General features: G+C 46.7%; 2 protein-coding genes across 2 annotated transcripts in view; one reads left to right on the forward strand and one right to left on the reverse strand.

Annotated features, from left to right (window-relative positions):
- NPHP1 (nephrocystin 1) overlaps window positions 1-25086 on the forward strand; it is a 181929-nt gene that overhangs the window by 55574 nt on the left and 101269 nt on the right. The window contains exon 3 of the mRNA XM_066595813.1: window positions 5891-6109. Within this exon, the coding sequence (XP_066451910.1) occupies window positions 6105-6109 (5 nt within the window). The 5' untranslated portion in view covers window positions 5891-6104. The remainder of the gene's footprint in view (window positions 1-5890; window positions 6110-25086) is intronic.
- LOC136619665 (protein kinase C delta type-like) lies at window positions 17697-21387 on the reverse strand. The gene is made up of 6 exons (XM_066594429.1): window positions 21181-21387; window positions 19209-19462; window positions 18968-19030; window positions 18254-18808; window positions 18013-18056; window positions 17697-17732 (listed from the first exon to the last, which is right to left on the reverse strand). The coding sequence occupies exons 1-5, from the start codon at window positions 21385-21387 to the stop codon at window positions 18032-18034; spliced, it is 1104 nt and encodes a 367-aa protein (XP_066450526.1). The 3' UTR covers window positions 17697-17732; window positions 18013-18031.

Here is a 25086-nt window from a genome sequence, read left to right on the forward strand (position 1 = left end):
TGTGCAGCCATGCTCCGTAGCGGTGAGCGGAGTCGCTTAGACTGCCATTTGTTTTTGCCCTTACTTGGCAGCCATGTTTTTTAACGCGGCCCTATTGCGGTCTGATTGTTTGGATGACAGTCACACATTCAGGGCGGCTTCACACAGGCGGATGTGTTTTTGCGCACGCCTCAGCACAACGTATTTGCGATATGTAGGAGGCTTTTTTGCGTGCGTATTGGCACATATTTTACTGTACTTTTTAGGCTAGCTTTGAACGGGCGAGCGCGATATGGGGCCGTTTTTGCACACGGAAAAGAAAAATGGAACACCAAAGTGTAAAATAGAAGCACGCCATCTATATGGACATGCAACCGGATTAAAATGGGATAAGGGCCTATTCAGACAAACGTGTCCAATTTAGATCTGTGAAAAAATGGAACAATTTTAATCTGCGTCCGTGTCCGCATTGCGTGTGCCTGTTTTTTAGGGCGCCTTTACACTGGTGATGAAATTGCACCATTTTGTCAGCGCTGCGAGAAATCGCAAAATGATGCAGTTAATGGCTAACAATGGCTCCCTTCACACGTGCGATATATTAACGCTTGCCACACATCGTTAAAACAGAATCACAGCTTGTCCATTCTCTTTGTGATCTTGCCCGTTCTGGACTCCCCACGACAAGGAAAAAAAAATCCCTCGCCTAGAAGAAGATGAAGGAATCGAATGATATTGTATGTGTGATTATAACGCTGATATAAGTGAGTGATCACAATATCAGAGCAAAAGGAGAATATATTGTGGAGAACAGAGTCCTAGAAGAGAGGCTCTACTACCCTGTTGTACCACCTCTAGCTTATATACAAGACATGATACGGGTGGGCATGGAGGCTCTAATACCCTATTGTACCGCCTCTAGCTTGGATACAAGATGTGATACAGGCAGGCATGGAGGCTCTAGTTCCCTGTTGTACTGTCTCTAGCTTGGATACAAGATGTGATACAGGCAGGCATGGAGGCTCTAGTACCCTGATGTACCGCCTCTAGCTTGGATACAAGATGTGATATGGGCGGGCATGGAGGCTCTGGTACCCTGTTGTACCGCCTCTAGCTTATATGCAAGACATGATACGGGTGGGCATGGTGGCTCTAATACCCTATTGTACCTCCTCTAGCTTGGATACAAGATGTGATGCAGGTGGGCATGGAGGCTTTAGTACCCTGTTTCACCGCCTCTATCTTGTATACAATATGTGGTGTGGGCGGGCATGGAGGCTCTAGTAGTACCCTGTTGTACCCCCTCTAGCGTGGATACAAGACGTGATACTGGTGGGCATGGAGGCTCTAGTACCTGTTATACCACCTGTAGCTTGGATACAAGATGTGGTACAGGTGGGCATAGAGGCTCCAGTTCCCTGTTGTATCGCCTCTAGCTTGAATACAACATGTGATACAGGCAAGCATGGAGGCTCTAGTACCCTGTTGTATCGCCTTTATCTTGTATACAAGATGTGGTATGGGCAGGCATGAAGGTTTTAGTAGCCTGTTATACCGTCTCTAGCTTGGATACAAGATGTGATATGAACGGGCATGGAGACTCTAGTACCCTGTTGCATGGCCTCTAGCTTGGATACAAGGTGTGATAGAGGCAGGCATGGAGGCTCTAGGACAGTGTTGTACCACAACTAGCTTGGATACAACATGTGATACAGGCAGGATCCATTATTTATCCATCTCCCTTATTTGCAGATGGTCCCATACATGTTTTATTGGCGATAAATGTAGCGACCGGGCAGCCACGGGAGTGTGGTAATGTTGTGGAGGCTCCTGTGACACCTTTGCTGTTTGTGGCTGAGCATTATCCTGCTGGGAAATGCTTTCTTGAAACGTTCAGCACAATAGAGCGCTACGGGTATATTCTTGTGTTCTAAATCAGGGTTACGTATGAGCTGCTCAGAGAATCACTGACCGGTCATAAAGAATTTGTGTAAGGGCAGACTTACACGGCCGTATGCGGAAAGCCCTGTGTGATTCGTGCAGCGTTTTACCGCTGTGGAGTCAGCAGTGAGCCAGCCTATCGCCACATATGGCAGCCATATTGTACTGCGCATGACAGCGTCTTTCACGTACGCTGCCATCCGCAGACGTCCTGGTTTTTTTTGTTTACATTTTCTACACTGTTTGATTGCAATGGAGCATATATACGCCGCCTGTATGCAATGTATGTGAGCAACATAGCGTAAGGGAATAAGGGAATGTATTTGATTGCCTGCAAATTATCGTGTATCACACGTGCAGACATTGCTTGCGTAATACATAGTAATCTTATGCCTGTCCTAAATCACAAATATTGAAAACAAGGCTAGAGGACCCTGACTTAGATATATGCAGAACTTGTTACAATTCATTAATTATTTTCTAATAAAACTTAGCACATGCAGTGACGTCGGTCTCTGGACAAAACTCTTCTTTAGTCCCGTGTCGATTACTGTATCTTGGATCATAAATTGGTTAATATCTAAGCATTCCTCAGCTTAGTTAAGGCTTACATAGTTAAGTATATGTATATAGAAGATCAAATGAAGAACCTTTTATCATGAGTTTTAGTTTTTCTATGAGGGAAAGTCAATCGCAGTTTTTCTTCTTTAGGCCTTGTAAACTTCCGATTATCGTGTTCATATGCCAAAATATTTCAATACTTGTGTTAAGTAAGGCCCCCTGTCCACGGCCGCGGGGGAGGAGGGGAGAGCGCTGACAGGTCTCTAAGGTAAGCCTATCTGACAGATAGGATCACCGCGGGGAATCACGGCAGTCGCAGCATGCCACGATTTAAATCCCATGAGCAGAGAATCGCTAGGATTCTCCACTCATGGACGGACGCTGGCGCTGCGCTTTCCATAACAACCCTATGGAAAGCTTCACAGAGCGTGATCCGTGGGCAATTTATCGCAAGCAGATCCTCGCCTGTTGACAGGCTGCCGACATTACAAAATTAAGTGTGGAACAAGATGGTGTTCAGCAAACACTATGGTTTAGCTCACAAAACCCTGCCATGACAGTGACTGACTGTCGTATGTGATGGTTCCCACCAGACCATCACACTAGCAGGGGGCACTGTGCCGCTCCACAATAAAGGCAGGATTGTGGTGCTCACTCCAAGGGCTCCGGACACGAACACTGCCGTCACCAGTGCCGAAACTAAACCTGAATTTGTGGCTGCAGACAACCCAATTCTATTCCGTAGCAGTCCAGTTTAGTTGTTCATGACACCACTGCAAACAGAGGCAATGGTGGGTGTCAAACGCAGTACACGTAATGGGCACCATGAGAGCAGATGTCCTTCAGCCAAGTGCCTGGAAATGGTTCGGACAGACACAGGGACCTGTAAAGATGGTTCCACCTGTCTCCGGAGAGCGGACCACAAAACAATTGGCCTTCTTGAGCTATCAGATGATCCTCTTTACTGGTGGTCTGTTAAGGGTGTCCTGAGCCCGGTCACCTTGTGTGTCTTCATACATTCACTGGTCCCAAAACCTCAGTCTGTTCAGAACGGTCGGTGGGGGACAATTCATCGATACGACCATCCAGCTTCCCATTTCCCAAGAATGCGCCCCTCTCAGAATCTCTTCTCTGCGTCGTAGAGGCGTCTAGTGGTCAACAATCTCTACACAAGTGGAAGAGGAGGTGACTACACACAAGGTGCCTCTGAGAGCCTTTTATAATCCAAGGGGGGAACCACTTTTAGGGCCTCAGGTGGCAAGACTGTTCATCTAATCACACCACAAAACATTTGCCTATCTGCCTGAGATGTAACTGCATGCCGAGTTTTGCTCCAAAACAACAACTTCTTCTGGGGACTGTTTTTTTTTCCTTTTACAAAGAGTGTGTGTGAATGGGAATGCAGTAGAGATGAGCGAACGTACTCGGTAAGGCCGATTTCGCAATCGAGTACCGCGATTTTCGAGTACTTCACTACTCTGGTGAAAAGATTCGGAGGTCTCCGGGGTGCGTGGCGTGGTGGAGCAGGGGGTAGCAGCGTGGAACAGGTGGGAGCTCTCTCTCTCTCCCTCTCCCCCCCACTCCCCTCTGTAACCCCCCGCTCACCCACAGCGCCCCCGAGTACTTTTCACCCGAGTAGTGAAGTACTCGAAAATCGCGGTGCTCGATTGCGAAATCAGCCTTACCGAGTACGTTGGCTCATCTCTAGAATGCAGTAATTACCCAGAGCCAGCATGGGTTTGTAGCACATAAGTCATGCCAGACAAATCTAATTCCTTTCTATGACAGAATCACCCACTGATCAGGGAAATGCGGTGGATATAGTATATCTTGATTTCAGTAAAGCATTTGACAAAATCTTATATCATCCTTATTGAAAAAAAATGATAAAATATGGGATCAACAAGGCAACCGTTAGGCTAACTTCACACTGGCGAGTGCGACTTAAAGCATGCAGTTTCCACGCGGATGCGAGGTGTTTGTATATCAAAACCGCCTCTCATCACTTAGGGGAAGTAGTGATCGCACAACGCACAAATCTCGCTCATGTGAGGCCGGCCTGAAGTGGATTCCTTCTAGGTGCTTGGTTTTGTTTTACGACATGTGCACGCACCTAAGTGGTGTGGATTTTGTTGCGGACCTGCCTCGGGTTTAACCCTTGTCCGTCAAGTGCAGTAATCGTCAGCATAAATGGGCATGCTGCGGATTTATAGTCCTATACGGGGCAGAAATTTACCACTTTGTTTAGAGATTATTTTAAATCTCTCCCACATGGCTTGTATTGTAAATGAGGCAGAATTTGCATCGTGATTCCTGCAGTGGAAATTTCACAACATTTCCACCATATGTGAAGATGGCCTAGGGGTGCGTTCACACGTCGGGGATTTGCTGACGATTTTGTTGCAGATCTGCAGATTTCAGCCTCTCAATTAAATTCAAATTGAGTGCAAGTTGAAACTTTCCATTACTGCTTCTTGCAGTTTTCAAAAAATCCAAACTTGACTTGCGCTGCGTCTCCAAGGGCTACACTGTGATCTTGGGTGACATGACCCCTGTTGTGGTCAAAGTTGCCATGTAGCTGTAACCTTAAACAATGGCCTGCTGCATTGTATGGTCCAGTCAACCCTTGTGTTTGTTTCTCTTGCCCTGGCAGGCAAGGCCACCTACTAGCGTCCTGTACTGCCAGTGCCTATGATCACTAATACAAGCGATAAGGCATTGCAGGACAGAAGTCCTGCAATGCCTTAACATAGCAATCATAGGTGCTGTGGTGCAAGACCCCACAGGGACATAAAGAGTGTAAAAAAAAAGATATAAAAAAAAAGAAAGTGTAAAAAAAAAACCTTCTTGTGCTTTTCCCCATATTAACATAAAAAATGTTTTTTAACATATTTGGTATCTCCATATCCGTAATAACGCATACAATAAACTGAACACGCTTTTTATCCTGCAAGGAAACCCCCCATTCTAAAAAACGAAAATGAAAAAAAAAAAGCATTTTGCCTTCCAAAAAACGCAAGAATAACGTTCGGGTCTTTTGTATATCTGCGACCATACAGCAAAATGGTCTCTGTCCACGGTGAAATAGAACATGCTGCGTATCACACAATTCCGCACATGCTAATGTGAGCGGGACTGTGTAATCCAATGCATTTAAATGAACCACGTATTACCGCGAATGAAACGCTCGCAGAATCCGCCATTCAAATCCGGTCGTGTGAGACCGGCCCAACAGTCCGCCCTGCCAGATTACCTCAGCTGCTTCCACCTCCGGGCAGATGGCGGTGTCTCACCACCTTCTCGGTGCCAGAGCAGTTTTATTTTCATGCTGGTGTTGCTGTAGGAGTTTTTTCTTATTTTTGAGGCTTTTTTTATTTAACCATCCATTTTCTTAAACTTTCATCCCTTTCAGCTACTTCTGTGACACCATATCCACCATATCCATGATGTTTACAGTGCATACCTCTATCACCACCAGCAGAACTGCAGCCATATAATTCGGCAGCGTTGACTAGAGTCGTGGGTGTTTCTAAGGCAACAGGGAAGCTCCATCTGCGGCCACTAGTGATGACGTAGAAGCTCCCCTTCGGGCTCTAACGACTGGCAGAAGCTGGAAGGCTGCAGATATGGGGTATTTACGTGGTATCGTTGTTTTGTCCTTCTGCTCAGGGTGTTTAGTAGTTGTGGAGGCACAATGCAGGATTTGAGGAGGATCTGCAGCAGACTTCAAATAGCGTGGATTTACCCACTGCAGAAAATCTGCGCCAAAGCCAGCCATGCGAATACTGCGAGTCTGCAGCAAAATCCGCAGTATAATTTCCACTACGAATTTTGGTACAGATCTCTACCAAAGTCCATGCCGCGATCCGGAACAGATTTCATTCCTTCGCTTGGTGCGGATTTTGCCGTGTATCCTGCTGCTGTGGAAGGAATATGTGGAAATACGGTTTTTCATGTTTAAATTCCGCATGCAGATTTTGCTAAATGACAGGACAAAAATTCTGCGTACAGATCCCCATAAAAACTGCGCCATAAAGCTGTGGGTTTTGCCTCAGTTTTTGATGTGGAATTAGCCGTAGAAAGTTCCGCGGTGAATTTCACCATATGAGCCTACGCTGAGGGCGCGCTCACCCCTGACGGATCTTGGGGTGGATCTGTATCAGAGTACACACAATTTACTGCAAAATTTGTTGCGATCCACAGCTGATTACACTCCATCAACTGAGGGCTCCCGCACACTTAGGTTTTTTTAACGCGAATGTCAATGGGACTTTCTAATGTTAAAAATGGATCGCAGAAAAAGCGCAGAAGCAAAAACTTGTGATACGTTTGTAACATTAGAAGGTCCCATTGACATTCGCGTTAAAAACACATAAGTGTGTGGGGGCCTAAAGGGCCGCTAGCTGTGAACGTGCGCTAAGGCTACATGCACATGGGAGAGCGCGATATGGGGTGTTTTACAGAGATGATGCTGATATCCCCCATGCTATAGTCTCCATAAGTGTAACATCCTATAGATATGCCACGACCGTCTCAGATGGTAATACTCATGTAATACATTTCAGTAATGGCTGAAGTATTGTATTAGACCACAGAGTGAAGCAGGGGCTGTCTGTCGGGGGGCTGTGTCTGCGCTCTCCATTTACCTGACCAAATGTATTATTATTAGGGTGCTTTCACACGGGCCGGAATTAGTCCGCAGGACGCACAGCGAGGCGCCAGGAATTCTTCACCAAAGTCTGCAGGCGCTGATGTGGGCGCATCCAACTAACTAATCCTGTCCTGTGTGTAAGCACGGTTAGGCTGGGTTCCCATGGAACGGAAATCTCGCAGCTTGGCCGCACCGAAAAACCACAAGATTTCCGCGGGAGAGCCGCAGCTTCAAAACCCACTGCATTTCGCCGCGGGTTGTGGAGGAGTTTGGCCACCGGCGTTCTGTTGCGGCTTTTTCTCCCCATAGAGAGGAGAGAGGTCGCAACGGCAAAAAAAAGAATTGACATGCTGCAGCTGTCAAATCCGCGCTGCATCACCGGTTCTGCCCGGCTTTGCCATGGCCAATTGGCCGCCCTGTGGGGACGATATTTTTGCAAAATCTCGTCCACATGGCTGGCTTATCCCGGGATTAGGAGCCGCCGGCGGATTTTTCACACCGAAATTCTGCACAGAATTTCCATGGCAAATCCGTTCTGTGTGAACCCAGGCTTAAAGTTTAAGAAGAAGTGAGAAGGCAAGAAGGAATAAGGAGCCGCGGGGATAAAGGCATCTAGTATTGTAGTGCAAAACAAGTCTATAGGCAGCTGTTATGTAATGAGTGCAGCAACAATGAACCCGGGAGCAAATCTATAAAAGCAGACATGCAGTTATGTGGTTGGAGGGGAAATGTGCCTACAGGATGTAAGATGAAAAGATAGAACTGGCGGTATTAGGCTGGTTTCAGACAGAGCGGATTCCCGTCGGAAATCTCGCGGTTTGGCCGCAGCAAAAACCGCGAGATTTCCATCGGGAGAACCGCCGCGGCGGCTTTGAAGCGGCCCGGCTGCTTGCTTTTCCATTGCGGCCGGCGCTCCCATAGAGGAGAGCGCGGCCGTGACATAAATAAACAAAAAAGAAAAGGTAAATAGACATGCTGCTTCTCTTGAAACCGCGGCTTCAGCTGGATTTACCGCAGCGGATTAGCCGTCCCGTGTGGACGAGGTTTCTGAGAAATCTCGTCCACATGGCTGGCTAATCCCAAGATTAGCGGCTGCGGGCGGATCTGCTGCGGCACAACCGCGTCAAATCCGCCCTGTGTGAACCCAGCCTTACTGTAGGAGTAAGAAAAGGGAGAAGAAGAGAGAACAATAAGGCCATGAAGGTTTAGATGACACCATAGCAAATGATGGAAAACTCTATTTTGGTCCTATAACTGTACATTTGGTAGTGACTATTCTGAATATTGAGCGTTCCCTCAGTCATTCCAGTGGAACAAAGCTGCAATATTCACAAGGGCTGCTATGATAAGTATAGCGTTATGAGTAAGGTCCAGCCTGCAACATCTGAAGGAAAGGCCAAGACTTGTAAAAGCCCCGATAACTCCTGTAACAAAGGGCAACGGCAAGAAAATGTTTACTACAAAGATCTCTTTTAAATGGGTGCTGATAGATGTGTCTCACGGCTGCCGCTAAGTACTGAGGGGCCTTTATTAAGCCCATGGCTATACCTTAATATCCTCAGCCTCGGTAATTGCTATGGGACAGAGGGAACCCCTTACCTTGTGATGATCACTTTTGATCGCAGTATCACAAAAATTAAACGGCTATGATAGGAGTTTTCTTCCATTCTGGCCATTGCCCCTTTATCATAGCTACCACTTATGGGTGTTTGCATGTGCCCAACTGCTGTGCCATCACATTACCATAAATGTGCAGCGCTGGGTGATAAGCGCAGGCGCCCAATGCCATCCATTGACAGGTGGTAATGCCAGAGCTCCATCCAGACCTGGTTTCATCACTTCCATCAGATATATTGTCCCAACAGTATATGTGGACCCGCCGTGCCACTAACTGATATGGGTTGGGGCTATTCCTGAGGAAAGCACCTGGGATTCACCCTTTAACCAAACTATATAGATTTTACCCTCTACTGGGGTGTAAGGCCATGCGGAGGCCAGATGAGGCACAGAATGACTTAGGTTGACAATAATAAACAGGTCCATGAAGTTCAGCCTTTTCGGATGACTTATAACCCTGAGTGCCATTTGTTATTAGATAAACCTCCAGCCCTTCTTTAAATGCCTTCCATTGTCTTAGCAGTTACCCCCCTCTTGTAGAATGAAGTTTCATAGCTTCCCTGCTCTACTTGTAAAGAACCTTTCCTACATAGATGCCATAATCACCTGTCTTGCACATGTAACCAATGTCTCCTGGTTCTTTGCTCAGTCCTTGGGAAGAATAAATCCCGTGCCACTTCTTTGTACGGAGCGCACATATATGTATCCCCTTTAAGAGGGATCCGGACGGGGCAGATTTGCCGCTGGATTTCTGTGAGGAACCTCAGCATGGATATTCTATGGCATTTAGGCCCAATGCCCACCGACGGATTATCGCTGCGGAATTTGCGGCCAAATGTGAATTCCACAGCAGTGTCCGTCCATAGCATGCCATGTTAAAAGATTCTTCCATGCTGACGAGCGGACATAAACTGCGATTTTCCACACGCGGGGAGGAATCACAGCATGCTATATTTTGTGCGGAAAATCGCACGGATGGCATCCAGTGCAATCAATAACAGCCGTCCGTCACGCCTCGAGTTGCCGCGGATCCGCGTCATCGCCGACGCGATGGCACGTCATGCCCTGCACTGCGCATGTGCCGGACAGGTGAATGTGGGTCTCTGGGGGTCACTTTTGGGGAAACTGGGTCAGATTCCGGTGCAAGATTTCGTAGTCGGAGTCTGACCCGGCCGTGGGCAGGAGGCCTTACAGGAGCAGTAGAGTAGATCAGAGTTTGAAAATCCCCTCCACAAGCTGCGGAAATAATCCACACAAAACCTGTGCGGAAATTGATATACGGTGCAGAATTCAGTTTCATGGCATATCAATTGTATCGGCATTACCGCTGTGGAATTCACCTCTTCTCAATGAGGGGGAGAATTCTGCGTAGAATACACAGTAAAACCTGTTTCAAAATCCGTGTGTTTTAAGGTAGGCTTTCATAGCAATGGTGCGGCGTCCCCTGTACTGCGCATGTGCCACCCAGCCCATTGCCAGCGAAGGAGAAGACGCTGGGGTCACCTGCCTGGCACCGGGGCCAACTCTGCTGCTGGTCCGAACCCGCCCGTGTGCAGCAGGCCTAAGACGTCTCTTCTCCAAGCTGGGCAAACCGGTTGTCTTTTCTAGTCTCTCATTATGAAACCCATCCCATTTAATAATCTAGTCACCCGCTTTAGAACCCTCTCCAGATCGCCTCTTTACTGATCCCCCTACTGGAGATATGGCCTTATAGGGGTTTAGAGGGATATTACTTTGGGATCTCAGGTTTTTATCTCTTTTTCTTAATCCTAATTGTTTTTGCAGCAGCTGCTTGACATCACTGTGTTTATCTGTAACCAGTATACCCAAGTCCGTTGCTTCCGCCCCCAGCTCTGTGCCCTTTAGGCCTCCCTCAGGCCTCCCTCACACGGGCATTTTTGTACATCATTTAGCGCTGCGTTTCAGCACTGTACAACGCTCCTATTCATTTCAATGGAGCTGCTCACACAAGCGTTAAAACGCCGCGCTTTGAAAGTGATATATGTTCTATTTTTTGCCATTTTCAGTTGTGCGTCGCCCATTGAAATGAATGGGCAGCGGTTTCAGTGCTGCTGAAAATGCAGCACAACTTGGTAGCACGTTTTTGGCAGCGTTAAAGACAGGTTGCTACCCTGATTTTTTTGGAACGGAGTGTAGGTGGGAGGCGGGGGTGTGTGTGCTTGAAATATAAGCCCTACCCCGGAAGCTACATTACATTAAAAAAAAGCACTACTCACCTAGCAGGTGCCATCCGGGTCCCTCCCGCTGCTCTCCAGAGCTCCGGGCAAGCTTCCAGGAACTTATCACCAACAGGGCATCTCTTGATGGTAATGGGGCTTGAAGACCCCGCCTCGAGCAAGAGATTGCTTTGATTGGTTCTACGAGCGTGGATTTAGCCAATCGGAGCCAGTGCTCGTTGAACCAATGACAATGAATGGCTGTGAATGGTGCATCAAGCGCTGGCTCTGATTGGCTGAGCCTGAGGCTCAATCAATCAGAGCAGTCTCTTGCTGGAGCCGGGGTCTTCAAATCCCTTTACCATCAAGAGATGCTCTGTTAGCGATGACAAGTGCAGGGAAGCTTGTAGGGATGCCAGAGAACAGTAGAGGGACCCAGACGGCCCCAGCTAGGTGAGTGTAAGGCCTCCCTCACACAGTTCTGTCGTTTTTAGCCAATGAGTGCCAAATTAGAACATGCCACAAATTTTTTTTTCGTGTCAGTAATATGGACTATTGGCATCGCCTGTTGGGCCTCGGAAAATTGCGCACGTGACGCACACTGACAATAAGCCTGTGTTTACCAGCCTTAGGGTGACAATCCACCAGGGTTTTTTTTTCCACTGCGAATTCGTTGCATTTTTTTTCCAGTTGTCAATGGGACTTTCTAATGTTAAAAACGCAATGTTGCGTTGCGTTTTTAACATTAGGAAATCCCATAGACAATTGGAAAAAAAACACAGCGAAATCGCAGCGAAAAAAAAAGGTAGTGGTTAGTCACCCTAACAAGGGTATATTTTCCTGTGAAAGAGTCAGTGTTCTTGCCTATATTCAGGGGGCTGAATTCAAATATGGCAACCAAAATTGTCTGTCAGGCATGAAGTTACAGACATCATAAAAAAGTAGGATATTCAATATTGTACCATTTAGTAACTTCCCATATTTTCCTGGAAGTTCTTTTTTCTCCATCTGCCAGCTGCTTGTATCTAGGATTTACTGTTCATGGGGACATTTATAAAACATACCTAATTACAATTATATCGACACTTCTTTATTCTACTGTTAGGCCTCATATCCGCGGGACGTGCGGATTACGTGCAGAGAATCCAGCAATACCCGCAGCAAGAGGACATTATTTACCTGTCCAGATCCTCTGTGTGGCGGTGCGGGTCCTCCATCTGCTACACTGCAGATGTGGGCAGGCGTGCAGTCCGGTCCACCACTGCACACGCGCAGTGGATATAAAAAAAAACAAAAAATGTCTCACTTTCCCATGGGAACCGTGAAATGTCTGCAGTTCAATGAAATGAAACGCCTGCACTTCAATAAAAGCCGCCCATACAGGACCCGCAGCAAAATGAAGCATGCTGCAATTTGTTTTCCAGACCAAAAGGTCCGCAAATCAAATCTGCATGCTTAAATTTAACTGCAGGCGCCCATGATCGTCTATGGGAAGCTTGAACTGCGGATCGTCCGTGCGGGTGCCCCCTGTAGATTCTGCAATACAGTTTTGCCTGTGGACATGAGGCCTTAAGGTTATTATCTGCATATCTGTTGCTGACAGCCAAAATCTGAGCAGAAATTTTGAATCAGCAGCCAAAACTCATTTTTTGCCACACCGCTCTATTCATGTGTGAGGACTCTCTTTTAATACCCTCTAATAATTTGCATATAATAGTATCGCAGGTGTCAGACTTATAGGATGGTAGTTGCATGATTCACATTTTTGGCCTCATGTCCACGGGGAAAAGATTATTTAAAATCTGCAGCGTTTTTCCCGCATGCGGATCCGCGCCCCATAGGGATGCATTGGACACCCGCAGGTAGTTAAATACCTGCGGATGTCATTTTTTCCTTCAGGCGCGGATCCGTGTGCGGGAAAAAAATCGCGACATGCTCCATTTTAGTGCGGGTCTCCCGTGGTGACGGCTCCCGCAGGCTTCTATTGAAGCCTATGGAAGCCGTCCGGATCTGCAGAACACCCGCACCGGAATTAAAACTTACCTGTCCGAACGCTGCGGATCTTCTTTTTTCTCCGGCCAGGATGGAGGGAAGATCCGCAGCATCCGGACAGGTGAGTTTATTCTTATTTTCAGCCTCATGTCCCTGGGAAGGGAGGGACCCGCTGTGGGATTCTGCATGGAGAATCCGTGGCGGGCCTTTACCCTTCTTAAGGAGCACCTGTGCTTTCAAAAACGTTTTGACATCTTCTTCTAAAGCATTTGACACTGTGCCGCATAATGGGTTAATATATAAAATGAGAGAGCTCAGTCTGGGTGAAAACGTGTATCTGGGTAGAGAACTGGCTCGGAGATAGAAAGCAGAGGGTGGTAATAAATGGTTTGTACTCTGATTGGGTCACCGTTACTAGTGGGTACAGTGCAGGTACTCTGAATATTGCTACAACATCCGCCAGCCTCCAATCTTGAGGTTCTGAACCTGTTGCTAGAGTCTAAGAAGCAACCGGCATGGCCTCCTCCTTGACCCAGGGCTCCGTTCCAAGTCAGTCTTTACACTGTGTTTATTCTGCAACTCCGCAGCGTATCTGAACGCCACACATATGGGGGCACTGTGGTTTGGGCAGCGTGAGCCCAGTGATGCCAGCTAGGCCAGGGGCTTATATATGTGGATGGACCAGTCAATACTAAAAGTGAAGAATTCCTTTTTGTAGTTCTCTCCATTACTGTAGGCTGTTGTCACATTACATTAGATCACCATCAAACCTATAGGACCCCTTACTTTACATTCTGACGGTTCTTCCCACTGAAGTAAGAATGACCGCGTCTACTGAGATGCGGAGATCTCTGAATATTGTCAGGAGTTTATATGGACATTTACTGGATAATTAAATTACTTCTCATTATTGGGGCTGCAGCAGACGGCACCCGGACAGCAATTTCCCGTTATAGTCAGGATGAGCGCCGCTTCAGATTGGCGTGATAATCACCACCGCCTAATGGGCCGAAACAAAAGCATTGAGTTCAATAGTTTCCATTAGCAGTATTCTCGTCCGTAGTATTATCTGAATTTATACTCTGCTGGGAAAGATAGTTCTTGCCGTATATTTAATCAGATATACGCTGGCGGCTCCCATAGACTCCTATGGGAGCTGCAAATAAAGGGAGGCAGGGGGAGTTTAAATGCCAAAAGCTGACAGGTGCCTCTATTTAGGCATTATTAGTCATTCCGAGGATTTATGCCGACCGAGGGATTTCCGCGCTGCGGTGTATTTTTATGCTAATACATTGCACCAGTGCATATGAATCATAATAAAAAAAATGCTAGTTTAGGCCGCGACTCGATCACAGCCTTTTCCATTTCACGTGTATTTCGACCGAGATGCAGCTGGCGTGAAAACGCATCGCTCGTGTGGAAGAGTCCCATGAAGATACGCTTTATAGCAACCTAATAGATCATTCACACAATGGACAGGAGGGGATGCATAGCTTCTATGGGAGACTGTTCTAGGCATGTTGTATGACCTGTGCAAAGGTTATTTTGCAGGGAGTGGAGGAGGTGAGCTGTGACAATCACCTTTTTTGAATGGTAGATCCTGTTTCATCTATATGAAGGGTAGGTGTTACCTTCCATTGCAATCCTGGCTGTGATAATAATGAGATGACAGTTGCCGGGTGCAACATATTAGCAAAAAAATACGCCGCAGCACGGAGATCCCTCGGTTCTTTACAGAACAGAAAAGTCAGCTTATCATTGGGCTCAGGTCTGTATGAAAATGTAGGATTTTAGGGTTATTTAAAATACGAATCATGACTGTTTTTTTTTATTTTTAAAGTATCAAAAAATTCTGAAAAACTATTCTCATTAAGGCCGGCTTCACAGGGGTGAGAAAATTGTGTTAGATTTGTGTATTGTGTATTCTTTTCACTGGGGTCATACACATGAGCGATGTTTTCCCATGTGGCACCGCGATGCGATGTTGTGTGGGAAACAAATTGCAGCATGTTGTATATTCCTGTCTGCTCTCGCATCGCAGCGCCTATTGTGTGCCATGGGCCCGGCGGCAGCATCGCGCCACGTGTTAGGTACACAATGCGAGGTCTCCTAATGAAAACAATGGGATAAACTCTGCAATCCTCCGCTGCAGCACAGTAATGTGAGGCTATTTTGATATAGAAACACACATGGGGGTGTGATTCACGGCCACTTATCGCCCTCGCTTGTGGGAAGTTAGTCCAAGGGTTTCATTGGGTTCTTTCACGCGGCACGCTGCATTGTCCCGCTCATTAGTGCTGGAAAAGAACCCCTCTGAAACCATTTAAGAATTTGGCTATTTTAGTGGCTGGGAACATCGGTACGTATTTTTTTGCGCACGACTTGTACGTGCAAAAAGTCCAAACGCAGTTGTGTTCATAAATAGACAACTTTTATTCTGCAGAAACGCATCCACTCCTGTGCAGACGGCGTATTCAGAAGAGCGGCCTGATTTGGGTTTGTGAAAACCTGACCAATTGTAATACATGTCTATTGTCCGTGCTGACCTGTATTTGTTCCGTGTGTCACCCGTGTGTCATGTGTTTTTGTTATTTATGTACAAAACGGAACAAGGGCCAATTTTTTTTTCTAGCTTTGCCAGCAAACGTGTTAGAAACGGAGCACCGATGGAAACATAAAAGCCTCCAAGTGTGATAGAAGTTCGGATATTTTTTTATATTTTTCAGGCATCATAGATGGTAAAAAAATTGTTACATAAATAAGTTTAAAAAAATTACAGAATAAAAAAAAATATGTATACATAACAAAGAAAATGACCCAAAGCCAACGTCAACCAGAACTGCCACCGTATGCACCCTGTGATCTAAAACCATTTGCATTACATATCAAAACGAGAAACAGCGCTCAGCCAATCACAGGCAGCGCTTGGCCATTCATTAAATTCAAGCCAGTCATTGGCTGAGCGCTGTGACCAATCCCAGGCAGCACTCAGCTGTCATTCAATGAATGGTTGAGTTCTGCCTGTGATTGGCTGAGCGCTCAGCCAATCAGATACATCCCTTTGAGCAGGTGGGAATTTTAAATCCCCACCTATTGAAAGAGATTCAGAGCAGTGCAGGGAGAAGAAGCTGCTGGATGCACCTGAGCAGCTGCTAAGAGGTGAGTGTGTGTATATATATATATATATATATATATATATATAATATAATATTTAACACATTCTAGGGCTGATTTTCTGGGAAGGGCTTATATTTAAAGCCCTTCCCCTAAAATCCCTGCAGGGCTTGCCGGCAGTCCATTGCTTTCAATGGGGATATAGAAGCGCCGGTCCCATTGGAAGCAGTGGGAGAACATCGCAATCTTCTGCCACAGCTATCACAGTGCTGTCACAGTGTTCAGTGACAAGGGAACTTCCTGCAGAGATGAAAAAAACCTCTGCCACAGCTGTGGCAGGGGATTCTTTACTCCCCGCGGCGAGTCCCCTTGTCACTGAACACTGTGACAGTGCTTTCGCAGTGTTCAGTGACAAGGGGACTCCCCGCTGGGAAATATTGACATGCACCACGGACCTGACCCGGTGGTTTATGCACTCTTGATGATCCATCTATTCTTTTTAGAACTCAAAAAGACAGATGTGATCTGAAGGGTGACGAAGTGTTACTACATGGGCGCCCCCCTCCCCCATCACTGCTCCTTTGGTATACGATCTCTGGTGGCATTGAGAGAACATTAAGACATCCAATAGAAATAAAGACACCGACACAAAGATCTATGGAGAAAGAACCTTTTATTTCTAGTTGTAGGAAATGGTAGATTTTATTATGGGGAATGTTGAGGCCGTTGATCCAGAGGAAGGCGAAAACCCTTTGATAGGAAAAAGCCAATTATTCTTGTATAAAGGGGAAAAATTCCTTCCTGACCCCAAATATGGCGATCAGAACAAGTCCCAAGATCAAAGCCGAAATCTGACCTGACTTTCTAAAATGTATTATTGTTTCCATAAATGTATATAAATCTGTTACCATTTATTGTTTGTGTGAGATATAAAGTGTATTGGACTAAACCTGTTTATAGACTGTGTTGATCCTGAGGAAGGCGAAAACCCCCTTCAGGAAAGAGCCAATTATCCTGTTTTAAGGGGGGAAAATTCCTTCCTGACCCCAAATATGGCGACCAGAATAAATTCCAGGATCAACGCCAGCCGCTCACCTCCCTAGTGTATGTGATGTCAGCTAAAGATTGTGTTCCTTTATGTTTATATTATGTTATTTATGTGGCTGATTCCTTATAAATAAGACCTAACCCTATTTAAGGCTGTGAGTTGATCCAGAGGAAGGCAAAAACCTCCTTGAGGTATGAGCCAATTGTCCTCAAGTTGGAAAAATTCCTTCCTGACCCCAAATATGGCGATCAGAGCAAGTCCCTGGATCAAAGCCGACAACTACACCTATCTGTGTGTATACTTGTGTCTATGTATGTGTTAGTGTCTACACTAGTGTCTAACCTTCATGTATGTGGTGCGTGCTACTTACCCGGCCTGTGCCGAGGTCTTACTAGTAACCAGGAGTTCAGGGATAATAGTCACTCGGGCTATTGTTCCTGAACTCGCCAGTTACCAATCAAGCACAGGCCGCTCCTGGGGGTGTAGAGGGTCTTCAGGAGAGGATGATGTCTGATGTCAGCTGCAGGATGTTGGGGTTCGGGGTAGCATGATGGTAAGGCAGGATGCAGTTGGTGGAGAGAGGAAGTTGCTGGTAAGCCGGGGTCTTTACAACAGCAGAGTCGTGGGTTCAGCAGATAGTTGGCACGGGTTGAGCCTACAAGACATAAGACAGAATGGTCAGTTTTACCAGTTGTGGATGTAAACCAGTGAACTTCTGTAACATGACGGCTTGTATCAGGATCTGATTGGTATCTGATCTAAAGAAAAGATATTTTATATATTAAACTTTCTATGGTGTGTGAGGTTCTGCTACAGCGTATGGATATAATTGTCGGTGTCCTGTTCGTATAGGTGTATATAGGTTTACAGATATGTGTGTGTAGGTGTATATAGGTGTATAGATATGTATGTGTAGGTATATAGAGGGTACTTACCAGATGGTTGAGGCTTCCTTCACAATCGGATTCTTCTCGTCATCCTAAGAAGAAGCAGAGACATAGTAATTACAGGAGCAATTATAATGTAGCCGAGGAGGGAGTAGTCTGCGGACCAGACATGGTGACATGAAGCAGGGTTATTATATGACCTCCTGTGCTGTCTGACACCAGAGGAACAATGATGGTGAACACAGAGGTCTGCCTGAAGAACATCATCCCTGGAGGAGGAAGATCTTACCGGGTCCAGCTTGGTGAAGTGTACGAGAATCCGTCTATGGGGTGAAGAGGTGTCCCATCCTCCGGCCACGGCAGGTCTCGGTTCCTCGGAACTCTGCTGAAGGGCTTGAATGGCGGCTCTGCCCTTCTCAGTTCCAGCTCCTCCCAATTTACGGTGTTGAAGAAGCGGTGACCTCTGATGTTCTTGTGGACACCCAGCCTCTTCTTAGGCTTCTTTCGCAGCAGTCTCTTCACAAGATGCTTTACGTCCGCATCCAGCCAGGATGGGAATTTTGGCTTCTTTCTTTTGATGGACTTGATGATCTTCCTCCTGGAGGAGCCTTGGTAGAAAGGGGACTGTCCTGTCGCCATCCAGGATACGACAATCCCCAGGCTCCACCAGTCAACTGCTGCGTCGTAGTCTTTCTCACGAAGCACCTCTGGGGCCATGAATCGATATGTGCCCGTCACGCCGCTGATCTTCTTAGACGGGACAACGCCGTCTTGGGCCAGCCCCAGGTCAATCAGGCGGATGTGTCCATCTCCGTCCAGCATGATGTTCGCCGGCTTTATGTCACTGCAATGAAAAAAAGAGAAATGTTAATCTGTTCAGTGTTACAGAGGACTTAGGAATGTACCGCAGCCAAACCAGTTCTAATTCAGGACTCTGGGAAAGCTGGGTACATTTTCTTCACCATCACAAGGAAGCAGGGAAATGTGGGACAGTTGTACTTACCGGTGGATGATGTAGCGTCGGTGCAGGAACTGGAGACCGCATGCTATCTCCGCTGTGTAGAATCTGAGAAAAGAGTGTAGTATCAATGACATGACATCAGTCCCCCGACATCATGTCACCATCATAGTGTCCCCACCAGAAGAGGCGCTGTTTATGGCAGCCTGTATGTCCTCCACTCTTCTATACCTGTCATGTCGCCCTCAGTATCCCCCCTCCGTCTCCTGATTAGTCATTTACTCACCTCACATGGTTGATGTCCAAGCTGCCGCACATCCTGATCATCGCTGCCAGGCTTCCTCCGGACAGATACTCCGTGATGAAGTAGGCCCGGTCTGCAGACTGCTGTGCGGCGTACAGATGGCAGATGAAGGGGCAGTCTTGGGCCTTTAGGAGTATCCGCCGCTCTCTCCTTATGCTGTCTGCCTTGCTCTTTTCTCTGTCGACAACCTTGATAGCCATGAAGGTGTTCCTTCCGGGGAAAGATGCCAGGACCACCTCAAGAGAACAAATAGGAAATTATCACTGACAGCGGCCAGAGGGGAAAGTCATATACATTTATTACATGGGGTATTTATCACTAGGCCGCCTTCACACGGCCAAGAAGAGCGCGCAAGATTTGTGCGCAGCGAAATGCACAAATAAGAACCTCATTCAAAAGAAAGGAGTTCTTATTTGTGCGTCTCACAATTGCCACGAAGCAGATTTACAATCCGCATTGTGAGCATAGAGCTGGGCGCACACGACATATAGAAATTGCGTATCATGCAGGCGCTGTAAACCCATGTGATACGCTATATCTCGCAGGCAATTTATTGCATTGTCTTACGCAGTGCCGCTCACATTCGCTTGTTGGAATTGCGTAATACGCAAATGCAAAATAGAACGCAGCATGTCCTATTTTGCCGCATACATAAGCAAAATGGAGCCCATTGTTCTCTATTGTTGCGTATATACCCTCCACAATGGAATTAACATTAAACGGGTTGTCCCGCGCCGAAACGGGTTTTTTTTTTTTTCAACAGCCCCCCCCCCCCCGTTCGGCGCGAGACAAACCCGATGCACTGGTTAAAAAAGAAAACCGGACAGTGCTTACCTGAATCCCCGCGCTCCGGTGACTTCTTACTTACCTGGTGAAGATGGCCGCCGGGATCTTCTCCCTCGGTGGACCGCAGGGCTTCTGTGCGGTCCATTGCCGATTCCAGCCTCCTGATTGGCTGGAATCGGCACGTGACGGGGCGGAGCTACACAGAGCCGCTCTCCGGCACGAGCGGCCCCATTCAGAAGAGAAGAAGACCGGACTGCGCAAGCGCGTCTAATCCGGCGATTAGACGCTGAAAATTAGACGGCACCATGGAGACGAGGACGCTAGCAACGGAACAGGTAAGTGAATAACTTCTGTATGGCTCAAAATTAATGCACAATGTACATTACAAAGTGCATTAATATGGCCATACAGAAGTGTATACCCCCACTTGCCTTCGGCGGGACAACCCCTTTAATTTACACCGTCTAATGCAGAAAGATAATCACAAAAACATTTTGGATGGATTTTTTTTATTAGTGGAAACAAACATTATATAGTATTACATCGTACTATTATAATAAGTAGACATTACCAGCGGACAGTTTGGATACAGTAAATCTAGCTGCGGCTCGGACCTTTTCCACAACCATCATTCAGAGCTTTGGGTCACCTTGCCCAAAGCAGGTTCTCACACCCTTTATTTATTCCTGTGGACTTGGACCCCTGGGACTGTGGCCCCCGAGACCACGGCTAGTGTCCCTCCCTCTCAGTATAAGGCTGATACAGTGGAAGGTCTTCTCTAAATATAGTGTAATAATACCAAGTTATACTCGGGCATGTTTGTCTTCAGGCATTTTATGACCTTCTTTATATGGCTTTAGCGCCTCAGTCTGGCCCTTTCCAACCTCCTCCTTGGACTGGGGTCCTGCGTTACACCCGCCTGCTGTCTGCAATACCCTCAGCACTTCCTTTTTTGTTACCCAGATATTAAAAAAGTTAATAAATTCTTAAACTTGAAACAAAAATATGCATTTTTGCCACAGCTCTGCCACACTTGGCGTAAAAAACTGCATCAGAACCGCTGCAAAAAAAGAATCCCCACATTTGATCCCCACAATCAAAGCTATCTGTCCCTTGAGTAGAAAAAGCTTATAAATTCATATATATATAATTAAGTCATATAACTTACCTCGCTGAAGCTTCCTCTGCCCAAGATCTGAAGGGCGGTGAAGCGATTGATGTTAAATCCGCGGTCTGATGGTAGAGGGTCCTGGCTGGTGCCCGGTCTTGGCTCCTCATCCTCTCCGCTCCTCCTCCTCTTTATCTCCGTGAGTCCAATCAAATTGTCCTCTTCTCTCTTACGCTTTTCGGCATTTCTATGTCCATTGGACGACATTTTTCTCAATCCAATAGTCTTCGCTCCAACCGCTGCCGTCGTCAGTTGAAAGGAAATGGCAGTTGGTCGAGTGGAGGTCAAAGGTCAGTGAAGCTGCCAGTACTTTGCTTGCCAGTACCCTGCTCTGCCATATACACTGTGATGTGGGCACCATGAGTGATGGTCTAGTGCCCAAAGAAATGGAGAAATTCATTGCTGGTTCTTCTAGTGCCACATTTTTAGTAGATGGGCAGGGATGGCACTTCATGTCTGGGTTGGCAGCGGTGCCCATAGTTTATCAGAAACATCTGGAGTTTTGAAAATTTACAGTTGTGTGGACATCGAAACAAACCCGCTGGAGGGATAAACCATAAATTGTACCAATGAGAGGAATAATAAAGCCTTGTCAGGGTCATTTTCTGCTGCATTGGCGTGTATTTCCATAGGTTACAATGGGCAGCGCCCTCGCCAGCGCAGATCTGGGTGTAGCGGGGGGAGATGCTTCTATGAAGGTTACAGACGGATTTATCCTCAATGGGGGTTTATTTTGAGGTGTGGAATTTTAGAAAGGGGTCACCCAGAAATATTAGGAGGGTCTTATAAATCTATGGTCGCGGTGTGAGTTATTGTTGGGGCTGTAAATTGGCGCAGTGATGTATATACGGTATTATTGGACTTTTTATTTAGACTGATCCAATAAAGACTATTTTATTAGACAAGTTTGTGAGTCCAATCTGAAGTCTGGGAGACGGAGAGGATGTGTACAAGGTATAGCCGGGTTTATGGTTTCAACAGACGAGCGTGTAACAGAATACGCTCACTGCTGCGCATTTTTTGTGTGTGCAGTGAACAAGTGTATTTAACGCTCATGCTTGTGTAAATACGGAGCGTATGTCTGCAGGCACCATTTGTTCGCACAAGCGGGGGAATCGCTGCTCCCTGATTTAAAAGGCTAACTTGCCTAAAGTGGCGCCTGTGATTGCAGGTAGGCGCTGCGCTTAGTGCCAACCCACGCGGGCAGATGTGCGTGCCTCGCACCTCACATAGACTCTGTGGGACTTTTTGGTGCACAAACATAAGATAGGGCAGAAAAATTGGTAATGAACCAGTTAAAGATCAGTGGGTTGTATTCTGCACATTCTCTTCTATCACACGCATCTGTTTAATCCCAAAAATCACATACGAATGCATTTTTTTTTTTTTTCAGGCACCCATAGTAAATAGTGGGCATTCATGAACAAAAGCACAAAGATAGGTCCTGCTGCAATGTTTCACTATGGGTGCGAACAAGAAAGCATCGCTAATGTACATTAACCCATTGTAACCAGTGGCTTATTTTCCCATGCGAGTTCCATCCATTTCGCAATCAGACAGAACTCGCACGGGAAAAACATTTGCGTAAACAATCCCTGAGAAGCACATCTAGTGTGATGGCAATTCAAAAGTCAGAGAAGGAAAACCCCTGTCCATGTGCAGCCATGCTCCGTAGCGGTGAGTGGAGTTGCGTAGACGGCCATTTGTTTTTCCCTTACTCCGCAGACATGTTTTTTAACGCGGCCCTATTGCGGTCTGATTGTTTGGATGACAGTCACACATTCAGGGAGCCTCTACTTATATACAAGACATGATACGGGTGGGCATGGAGGCTCTAATACCCTATTGTACCGCCTCTAGCTTGGATACAAGATGTGATACAGGAGGGCCTGGAGGCTTTAGTACCCTATTGTACCTCCTCTAGCTTGGATACAAGATGTGATGCAGGTGGGCATGGAGACTTTAGTACACTGTTTCACCGCCTCTATCTTGTATACAATATGTGGTGTGGGCGGGCATGGAGGCTCTAGTAGTACCCTGTTGTACTGCCTTTAGTGTGGATACAAGACGTGATACTGGTGGGCATGGAGGCTCTAGTACCTGTTATACCACCTGTAGCTTGGATACAAGATGTGGTACAGGTGGGCATAGAGGCTCCAGTACCCTGTTGTATCACCTCTAGCTTGAATACATGATGTGATACAGGTGGCATGGAGGCTCTAGGAAACTAGCGCAGTGTTGAATCGCTACTAGCTTGGATACAGGATGTGATACAGATGGGCATGGAGGAACTAGTACTCTATTGTACCGCCTCGAGCTTGGATACAAGACGTGATACAGGCAGGCATGGAGGCTCTAGTACCCTGTTGTACCGCCTCTAGCTTGGATACAACATGTGATACAGGCAAGCATGGAGGCTCTAGGAAACTGTTGTATCGCCTTTATCTTGTATACAAGATGTGGTTTGGGCAGGCATGAAGGTTTTAGTAGCCTGTTATACCGTCTCTAGCTTGGATACAAGATGTGATATGAGCGGGCATGGAGACTCTAGTACCCTGTTGCATGGCCTCTAGCTTGGATACAAGGTGTGATACAGGCAGGCATGGAGGCTCTAGGACAGTGTTGTACCACAACTAGCTTGGATACAACATGTGATACAGGCAGGAATGGAGGCTCTAGTACCCTGTTGTACCGCTTCTAGCTTGGATACAACATGTTATACAGGTGGGCATGGAGACTCTAGGACCCTGTTGTACTGCTTCTATCTTGTATACAAGATATGATAACAGCGAGAATGGAGGCTCTAGTACCCTGTTTTATCGCCTCTACCTTGGATACAAGATGTGATACGGGCGGGTATGGAGGTTCTAGTAGCCTGTTATACCATCTCTAGCTTGGCTACAAGATGTGATATGGGCGGGCATGGAGGCTCTAGGACCGTGTTGTACCACTACTGGCTTGGATATAAAATGTGATACAGGCAGGCATGGAGGCTCTAGTACTCTGTTGTATCGCCTCTAGCTTGGAAGCAACATGTAAAATGTGATATAGGCGGGCAAGGAGGCTGTAGTACCCTGTTGTACCTCCTCTAGCTTGGATACAAGATGTTATACGGGCAGACATAGAGGCTCTAGTACCCTGTTGTATCGCCTGTACCTTGGATACAAGATGTGATACGGGTGGGTATGGAGGTTCTAGGAGCCTGTTGTACTGCTACTAGCTTGGATACAAAATGTGATACAGGCAGGCAAGGAGGCTCTAGTACCCTGTTGTACCGCCTCTAGCTTGGATACAACATGTAAAATGTGATACAGGCGGGCAAGGAGGCTGTAGTACCCTGTTGTACCTCCTCTAGCTTGGATACAACATGTGATACAGGCAGGCAAGGAGGCTCTAGTATCCTGTTGTACCTCCTCTAGCTTGGATACAAGATGTGATACGGGCAGGCATGGAGGCTCTAGTACCCTGTTGTACCTCCTCTAGCTTGGATACAACATGTGATACAGGCAGGCAAGGAGGCTCTAGTATCCTATTGTACCTCCTCTAGCTTGGATACAAGATGTGATACGGGCAGGCAAGGAGGCTCTAGTACCCTGTTGTACCTCATCTAGCTTGGATACAAGAAGTGACACGGGCAGGCATGGAGGCGTAGAGGTTCCGTATGGTATCCTGCAGCATATGTGGGTAAGTAACTGGATCAGTGATAGAAAGCAGAGGGTGGTTATACCAGGGGGTGCTGATAAGTCTTTGGAAAGAAAGAAACAAGATAGGAAGATAAAACGTTACATTTCTTCCACATACTCCCCACTGATGCCAACACACTTCTTACATCGGTATTCCAAGTTCTGTAAGCCTTGCAAAAAGAAGGATTTCGGTTGTGCCTCAAACCGGTCATCATCAGAGCTG

This window comes from Eleutherodactylus coqui, chromosome 3 (assembly GCF_035609145.1).
Source record: "Eleutherodactylus coqui strain aEleCoq1 chromosome 3, aEleCoq1.hap1, whole genome shotgun sequence".
NCBI classification, from domain to species: Eukaryota; Metazoa; Chordata; class Amphibia; order Anura; family Eleutherodactylidae; genus Eleutherodactylus; species Eleutherodactylus coqui.

Excerpts from the sequence above, each read along its gene's own strand:
- LOC136619665 (XM_066594429.1), bottom strand. The coding sequence starts at position 21,387 with ATGTCGTCCAATGGACATAGAAATGCCGAAAAGCGTAAGAGAGAAGAG. Across the intron at positions 19,463-21,180 it reads GCAGAGGAAGCTTCAGCGAG|GTGGTCCTGGCATCTTTCCC; the intron begins GTAAGTTATATG and ends TGTTCTCTTGAG. Across the intron at positions 18,809-18,967 it reads CGACGCTACATCATCCACCG|TGACATAAAGCCGGCGAACA; the intron begins GTAAGTACAACT and ends TTTTCATTGCAG.